This window comes from Vanacampus margaritifer, chromosome 18 (genome assembly GCF_051991255.1).
Source record: "Vanacampus margaritifer isolate UIUO_Vmar chromosome 18, RoL_Vmar_1.0, whole genome shotgun sequence".
NCBI lineage: Eukaryota > Metazoa > Chordata > Actinopteri > Syngnathiformes > Syngnathidae > Vanacampus > Vanacampus margaritifer.
The window spans coordinates 13425657-13435129 of NC_135449.1; the positions used below are offsets into that span (position 1 = coordinate 13425657).

A 9473-nucleotide genomic window follows, 5' to 3' on the forward strand; every position below is an offset into this window, starting at 1 on the left:
ATTGATATTGCTTGTGGCCCTCACATATAGACGCGCGTACCCAACATCTTTATAGCTACATTTCTTGAGTACCCACAAGTCACTTGAGAATGGGGTGACGGGCTTGAGCCAAAGCAGGAAGAAGGATGACAAACGCTGTTATTTGGAAAATGAATGGCAAAAGACATGACCCTAACACTGCTTGGATGAGGCTTTGTGATTGCCATGGTAATGCATGGCTATAGGCTGCATTGTTCACACACACAGTGTATGTATATGTATGTATATATATATATATATATATATATATATTAATCACATCTTAGAATTTTGGTTAATCGCTTAATTTAAAAAAAATACTTTTTTATCAAAATGTTTCCCTCACCAAATTTGAAGAGCAGCAGTTATGTGTTAATTCTTTTGACATTTAATATTATGAGGACGTCTTCAACATTTTTTGACCCACTGCACACGCTCATCCTCCTCTTTTTCTAATCAGTTAATCACTTTCATAATTTAAAATTTAAAAAAAAAATGACCCTAATATTTTGACATGAACAAATATTCTAAATGTGATACGCAAACATTTATTAAATGCTTTACTTTAATGCACATAATTATGTTTATTGCTAACACACAACCTCTGTGCTACCTTAAACGTAGCCATCCACTGTCACGCTAAAGGATAATCTATGGTCAAAATTAATAGTGCGATTAATCTGCGTTAATTCATGATTAATGCGATCATTTTGTGTGATTAATTAATCAGTTGATGTTTTAACTTTGGCAGCATTATATATATATATATATATATATATATATATATATATATAATGCTGTCAAAGTTTAAAAAAACTAAAAAAAATTACTTCATGTTGTATGGTTTTATAGTTTTTGTTTCATCTGTCAGTTTGCAAAAAAAAAAAAAAAGAAGCCTGACACATTTTATTAGCAAACATTTGTAAAATTGCACCAACTTATAATAAATACAGTAATTGTGAACAGACATTTGTGGTGTATACAATTACAGTTAATAAAAAGCTTTTTAACACAAATTCATACAGCATAATTTCGACACAGCTATTAGTACAACACAATCTTGTGTTCATTACAAATAGCGTTATTGACGCTGTTACAATAGCGAAATGTTCATATTTGGAGTGCAAATAGTGAACTTGCAAAGATCTAGACTTAAATGAGAATCTCAGCACAGCCTTGCCTCTGCCTCACATTAAGCAGCCAAGTCTGCCATCACGTGGTGTGAAGGTGTAATGGTTTCAAGCCTCAGTTTCCACTGGGCCAGGTTGACGTTGAAGCAGGGGTGTCAAACTCGTCCTCATCGCGGAAAGTTCCCCCCGAGGGTCATTAAAATATAATATAATCACCTCATCATATCATAAATATAATTTTCCCTGCATTTCAATCTTATTATATAATTTAACCAAAATAAAAAAAAAATTTAAATCAGAATTAATGGCAAATAGAGACAACAAATAAATGTAAATGTTTTTGTTTAATATGTTGAGAAATGATTTGGTGAAGAAAAAAAGTGCTTCTAATATATGTAAAAGGTCAAATAAAAATAACAATTTAGGCAACGATTTTCTGCCAAAATGAAAGAACAAATCCAATTTGCAAGACAAATGAAATAGGCACACTTATGCTTAACATAGAAAACAATATGGTGGGCTGACACTGGCGTTAAGTTTGAAATTAAGGAAAGGTTTCTACTACTACTACTACTATTGCTATTACTATTCTTATGTGGGACCAAAGCAGATAGCTCAATGCAAATGTAATGATTTTATTCCATTCTCCCATAACTGAAATTGAAATGAGTGTGAGAAATGCTGTAAAACAAGTGCAAAGTAATGTTCTGTTATATAGTGCTGTTGGTAGATTTTTCACATTTATTGTCCGGCTATTCAAAATAAATGGAGTGTGGACTTTCTCCATAGATAGGGAGTTTTTAATGCTGCTAATGTTTGTGATAGCTTTAAGTATTAGACACATTTTGTTATTCAACAATATTTTTCATTTAAAATAACAAATGCAAAGCTATTCCCCCTGTGTTTTCTATTGTAAAGACACAATACACTTACTTACTGGCTGGCTGTTATTTATTAACTATATTCATCACTGGTAATGTGAAACTTCTTGGTCAGTTTTAACTAACATTGTGAGCGAGGTATATATCTTCAAATACCTTTTTGTGTTACTGTGATCATTGATTATGGTGCTGGAGACTCAAAATCAAACACTGTTATCTGTGTATGCAACATCTCATTGAGTCTCATCAGAGAAAGTGTTTTCTTTCTTCCTTTTAGCGCATTTGTATCTATATTTTACTTCATGTATTTTTATATACAGTATTAACAGATGGATTTTCCTTATTTTATCCCTTGTGTAAATCATTGAATTGCATCATTGTATGAAATTGATTAAATACAGTAAAAAATTGAGCCTCATCAGTGAGAATTAAATTGCTTATTGCCTTCATGGAAAAAGTTATTATCGGTATACAGTTTGTTTGTTAGTGGGATTATCCAAAACAAAAAAAACTAAAAAAAACTCCTGAACTACATTGCATTAAACATTATAAGATAGTGGAACATAAGCCAAAGAACAAATGAATAAATATGGGTAAAACTATGGATAAATTTAGTTTTTTTTCTTTTCTTTATTTCTGTTCACTTTTGCCACTCATGTTTTTGACTTTTTCCTTGTTTCCACTGAATAATAAGTCAATATGAGCCTAAAGATAAAGTATTTGACTCTTATCCAAATTAGGACCGTTTGACTTGGCTGAGGTCTGCACTTTACTGAGCGACATGAATTTTTTTTTTTGTCATGTTATTGTTCACTTATAAGTCAAAGTTTTTGTGTCTAAAAGAACGTTTTTATTTGTTTTTTCATGACTACAGCAATGTTCTGTTATGTCAGTCTCTCTACAGCACATGTACGATATCTTATAAGCACATGTTCCAAAAGTATAGCCATTAAAATGAGATTAAGAACTGGCCCAATATTATAATGTGTTTAATTTCAGTTAAGTTTTAAGTTTATTTGTAAACTATGGTTCAGGCTCACAAACAAACCAACAAGTTCTAATTTATTCACAGGGTGCCATACAGGGAAGCCAACATTTGCTGACTGATTCCATCTAATGGCCTATTTTTAATCAGTTAAAATGGACCAATATACATTCTATCTAAACACTAGAGCAATAATGAGGATAAACTGAACAAGTTCGATTTTACAATTTAACTAATACCATTAGTAATATAACACCATTCAAATGAGGCCACTGTGCAAGCTACAGCTTATCTTTGGGTTTAATCAGATGTCCGTTGAAAATGATGTAAGTATCAAACTCGTCACTGAAGATGGCATTTTCCCGTTCGCCTTTATACAGTCTGACCCAGACTTGATCACCTCTCTCAAGTTCCAACATCAGACTTTGGCTTTGCATGATGGAGCGGTCACTGGGTTGCGCATAGAGGACCACAACCTCCTTTTCATTGTGCATCACATGAAGGTAAGTCTCCTTTTGGTTCCACGTGTGCACATTCAGGCTGAAGTAGTAGATCCCTGGCACGTAACAGTAAAACTTACCTGAAAACATGTTGAAGTGGCCGTAAAGATTTACTATCTCTGTGTCGAATGTCAGTGTTTGGTAATAGTGGTTGGAGTGCAAGCCCTTCTTGCGTGCCACAGAGAAGGCGGCAAAGTAGGACTTGCAGGGCTCCCCCGGAATACCCATGCTGCCTTTGCTTCCTTTTGTCCCACTAGATCCTGGTAGGCCCATCTGACCTGTTCTGCCTGGTTTACCATAAGATCCCCTTCCACCAACCTCACCTTTCTCACCTATAAGAGAGAACATACCAAGGCAATTGCCCTACAACAATACTTTTTTTAAAGTGCAGACTTAGATTATAGTCGGAAAACTGTATTTTGAATGTATAAAGCATAGTAGAAGCAGTATTTACACTCACCCAATCACAGCTCAGCTTCAAAAAACAGGTGAGCTGTGATTGGTCATTGCCTGAGCCCTGAGCAACATTGATGTCATCTTCAGTCGACGACAAGTGGCAAAATGGCCGCCCCCTGAGATGGATAAAAATGGCTGGATTTTGCTGCTTAACTTATATTCCACTAACTAGTGGGTCTGCATAGAGCATATTATTGTAAAAATAATAATAATAATAATAATCATAAAATGGGTTGGCTTCCCCTTTTTTTTCTTTTTTTTTTGTTTAAGAAAATACCAAATGCTAAGATTTTTTTTTTTTTTTTTTTAAGGAAAAAAAACTAAATAAAGGGAAGGCTTGTCTAGAAGGCAACGAAAAAAGCTCTAACTGTTACAATCCAAAGAAATAACAATAAACAAAAGATCAATTTCTTATTTAGGGAAATATATTTCAAATGATAAAAAACTTATCATCAAAAATTATGCTTTTGCATACCTTTTCATTTTACACCGTGGTTCATTATCTTTTGGCATACGTATATTTTACCCATTATAAAGTGAAAGTTATTGATTTCAAGAGCAAAGAAGCTACATAAACAACATGAATAACAAGCATGTTTCCTGTCTGTATTAAATGATGATTTGCAGTTAAATCAAGCAAAATGTCTAGTTTTAATTCTTTGAGAGTAAAAATGATGTGGTTGACTCCTCACAAAGAATTGTCAAATATATTGTGTTTCTGTGCATACATTGATACAGTCAGTAGATAACTGTAGTAAGATTGTTTCTGTTGCGATCTTACCTTTGAGTATGGTAATATTAATTTGAGGTACAATCTTGTACTGAGGGTATTGCTGGCTGGCATACTCTTCTGGGTCGCAGCATCGGCGACACTCTCTGCTGCTTCACATATACAGTCAACAATTAGACTAGTTATAGACATATTGCAATTGGCTTATTATTACAAACATTCATCAAAAGAGAAGTTATTTAATAGAGGACTTCATAAAATCTAACTTTTCCCCCCCAGAGCTGATGTTTACGACTGATGGCTGAAATGCCCTTGTGCTTAAATTGTGTGTAAAATGAGTATTTGTATCCCTGTTACAAACAGAACACACAATGAACCCAGTTAGGCTAGATGTGCACCTGGTATCACGGTGGTAGGGCTGATCCGTGTGGTCCCTTCTGATCTCTGGATCTTTCATCCCATGTTGAGGCGTTTGGTAGGTAAGGGCCGGACAAAGCCAGAACAGCATCATCCAAACAATGGAACGTGTCAACTGCCATTATACAAGGAAAAGTAATGGTAATTTTGGTGGGAATCAAGGGAGGAAATAGTGTAGTTTGGTCCCGCACTTTTGTCCTAACCCAACTTACGAGACCTGGCCTAAAAATTCTGAGGAAGGATAAATCACTTCTGCCTCATAAAACACAAGATCATAGTATAACAAAAATGCCATACCCATTGTGATAAATGTTAGAAAGCGGTAAGTGGACAAACGCTTGTATTTAATATGATGCATATTCAATTGTAGAGGCATAACTAATGATGTGCCTGATGTTGATGCATGCTCAGACAAGTTATCCCTTTTTGTATGGCATGAACCAGAAGACTGGGAAGACAAATTCTTGTGATATTGCAGAGCATTCAAGGTCACTTCATTCTGTCTAAGAAAGTTGGTGTGGATTTTTTTTATGTTTTGGAGTATTTCACACTCAAGAACATGAGCACAATCGTGTTTTCTTCAGTTGCTTTAAACTTACACACTTGTTTTTGTGTCAATCACAACCAGTGCCTTATTGCAGTATCAAAGTTATTTGCAAGAAGCAAAATCTTACTTTTGATGCCATCACTCGTTATATTCCTCTAGAGTGGAAAAAAACAAACATTTATTTTCCTTTTGTTCCTCTCCTACTCTTCTATAAGCAAGGTTCCTTTCTTGTTTTTTGTTTTGCGTATCTTTCCCCTTAGATCACTCTTTGCTCTTCAAAACACAAGAGCACAGACAGTGGCTGCCAGAAAGACCTGCCCCTAAAAACAAGTGAAGGAGACTAAAAGGGGAGGAGGAACAGTGCATACAAGTGGCGAACTGAGTGAGTGAAAGAGAGAAAAGCATAGTTCAGGGTTGTAAGGAGGAGGAGGAGGAGGAGCTTTGACAGCTGAGATCCAAAGGGGAAATGGGATAAGCAGAGAAAAACACGGAAGAACATAATACAATATAAGGAAGAGTTTGGGGCAACAAAAGCATTGTGACTATCTGCTCCTTAGTTCCAGGTTCTTTAAACACAATAAAAGGAAATTTTCTCTCAAATGTGCAAATATATACATGTTTATATACTGGGTTTTTTTTTTATTTCAAAAGGGACATTCGGTGATCCCTAGCGCCATCTCGTGGTCAAAGAATAGCATTAGAAGCATGCAGGAACACACGCACACTGCGAGGCTTTTCCAGGAAAACCTCGTTCGGTGGTGACTTTTAGGTTTTAGAGGCATGTTTTGCCATGCGGTTTGCCATGCGCAGACCATTTGTGACAAACGGGGGATGCAGGCTTAGGGTTGCACACGACGCCGGACTCATCACTGAAAAGTAGGACTGTCCGGCCTATAGGAATGGGAATTGCTAAGATTTTTACGATTTCGATTTCGATTCTGCTTAACGATCGATCTATTGTCGATTTTTTTTGAATAAACATAGATAAGCATTTTTATGTCTTAGTTGTATCTGTAAACAAAAGACATGTTTAAAAGTAACATGGCCTTACAAATCCAACAGGGAAGTTTTAAGGTCCATATTCAAAGACTCCTCAATGGGGTAAACAGAAAAGAAAAATAATGAAAAAAGATTTGACAATAAACATAACTACTTTTTTTTTTTAATGATCTTCTGTAGAAATTTACTAAATACAATCTAGATTATTTTGTGACAATAATGTCCAACTCCAGTAATCTTTCAACACTCAACATGAAATGAGCACTCAAAAACTCCTCCTCCCTTCCTCAGTCAAAACAGACGTAGCCAGTAGACTGACTGGTATGTGACTCCCGCGAGTTGCCTATGCAAATATTGCAAGTTGCCCTGTTGTTAGCTTTTCTTGGAAAATGTCAACAAACTTTTGAGCGTGGCGCCATGTTTGTTGCTCGTCGCGCACGGAAATGTCGCGGGTGTGGTGACGTCATCGTCCCCACACGGAACCGATAAGGGAATCGTCAGCAAAAACGGCAAATGATGCCGAGGATTTCAAACACTGGAAGCCGGTTCTCAACAAGAACCGGTTTTCGATTCCAATCCCTACCGGCCTAAATCCGGACCTCTGCCCACCCTAGCGGGAGGAGCTAGTAAAAAAACAAAAAAATGTTTATGTTTTGCATGATTTTTTAAATTAATTTTTTGCTTGTTTTTTTTTTTTTATAAAGCTGTTGAACCACAACTCAAAAGCAATGTCTCGTTTTTATTTGTTAATTTTCTGTTATGTTTTATTCATTACTAATACTATGTTGTTTGTTTCTTTCTTTCTTTCTTTTTCTCAAAGTGTCTACTAGCGTTTGTAAAAAATTTAGATCATCACAGAACAGTACATCGTTTTCGGACGCCACGCTGTGCCATCTCCTGTTCCTGGCCAGTATGAGAAATGCTTGCGGTTACAACTTCCGCCAATCCAAAACAAAAATAGGGGCCGTTTTTTCGATTTATATCTCCTGCTATATCCTATTTTCGTTTCTGAAATAAAAATTGAAAATCAAACCTTTATTGGACTTTTCCTAACCGTTCCAGACATCGAAATCAGAAAATCAAGCTGTATTTCAATGTTGGTGTTTATATTTTAAATCGAAAATCAAATAACCAGTCGTTTTTCTATTTTTAATATCTGTTTCCAAACGTGATATCCAATGACCAAAAGAGACACGGACCCACCTCTGTGTCCAAATACAATCCATCCCTGAAAATGCAAGTGCAGTATTCTGTACAAAAGGAGTTTAATATTAATAATAACATTTTAAAATATTTTGCAGGGAACCCTTTTAAATTGGAGCAGACATTTTACACTTCTGTCACAGCTTAATTTCCAATCAGTTGTGGTGGTTTCAAATACCATTATGTTTGTAACTCCCTCTAAATGAACAGGGATTACGTATCTATATTAAATAGCTGATTTGTTTTCCTTGTTATTTTTAAATTTTTCACATACTAATGACAGCGTTGTCAAAACTACCGTTGCATGCACCGACCAATGCTGAAAAATCTGTAACCTGCAGTATGCCAGGACACCGTTAGGTGGCAATAGAACTTTGTAGATAAACACTACACTCAAATGGGAACATTTGACAGTCTAATCTAAAAAAATAATATATTCTAATTTTCTGAGTATGACTGTATACACACACAATGATTGTAAAACTAAAATGCAAGGAGGGCGAGTGGGGCTAATAATTTTGCAAGACACTATATATTTAATGGACAAGTGCAATATATAATCAGTTAAAACTCTCCCGAAAGTGTAAATTGTATTGTTAGTTTTTTAATTTAAGGTTGTTGTTTTTTTGTTTTTGTTTTTACTGTATAGTTTGTTTGTTTGTTTTCTGTGTTTTTATTTCGTGCTGTGCATTTTTTACATTTCGTTCAGTGACAACATCTGGGATGTTATGTTTGCTGAATGACAATAAATCTGCAAACAATTATACACCAGCACTACTTGAATAGGAGGGGTTTTCTCAGGTATCAGTAATTACCTTGAATAAACAGATACTAGGTAGTGTAGGTACAAACAGGCTATACAAGGTAGGCTGGGGTTACATAAAGCACATACAAAAACATAATACAATACAGTTTTAAGAGTGGTTAATATATTTTTCTTGTTTGGGGGTTAAGAAAACGCGCAACCTGTGGGTCAGGCCTTATTGTTGCATTGCTAGATGACAGGGTCCTACACCAACAAGCATACACGCAAAAAGCATAATGGTACAACATGCAATAAGTAGATCAGAACAGGCAAAACTGTTGTGGGATGTAAATATTAAAAGTGGACGATTACTGTAATATAAAACTACATAGAAAATTCTCCATTAAAGTGTCTGTTTTGTCTGTTTGCATTAATTATATACTTTGAATGGCTTTCTTTCATTAATATATTTATTCCTTGTGTTGAATTTTACATAGATTAACTCTATCAAGTTGTGTTAAAACGTTAATCCTACGTGATTTGAACGCAGCATGTACACGACATGCAGAACGTTGGAGTACACGTGCCAGTCGGTTACCCAATCTGTGGAACAACAACTTGGCCATGTGAGCGGCCTATACCATTTTTCTGATTGGTCCTCTTGCAACCAATGAGAAAATTCGCCAGCAGCTGACGCACAGTTAGCCAATCAGAACATATCAACCGGAGGCTGTGGCTACAGATTTGGGCAGGACCAACATGGGCGTGTGTCGTTGCCAATCTTTTACCCATGCAAGGCAGGCAGGGCGTTTCCTACTTTCCTAAGGTTATCTGCTTCAAGTTCGCAATAAATTGCATTTGA

The 9473-nt window shown here is 35.7% G+C and overlaps 1 protein-coding gene across 2 annotated transcripts; it reads right to left on the reverse strand.

Moving 5' to 3' along the window:
- Window positions 1-910: 910 nt before the first annotated feature.
- On the reverse strand, window positions 911-5952 carry c1qtnf1 (C1q and TNF related 1). Of its 2 annotated transcripts, none has more exons than XM_077550852.1 (4): window positions 5792-5952; window positions 5099-5232; window positions 4752-4849; window positions 911-3846 (listed from the first exon to the last, which is right to left on the reverse strand). In XM_077550852.1, the coding sequence occupies exons 1-4, from the start codon at window positions 5801-5803 to the stop codon at window positions 3296-3298; spliced, it is 795 nt and encodes a 264-aa protein (XP_077406978.1). In that variant the 5' UTR covers window positions 5804-5952; the 3' UTR covers window positions 911-3295. The 2 variants fall into 2 exon arrangements, with proteins under 2 accessions (XP_077406978.1, XP_077406977.1); XM_077550851.1 differs by having other exon boundaries at window positions 4752-4852.
- Window positions 5953-9473: the final 3521 nt, after the last annotated feature.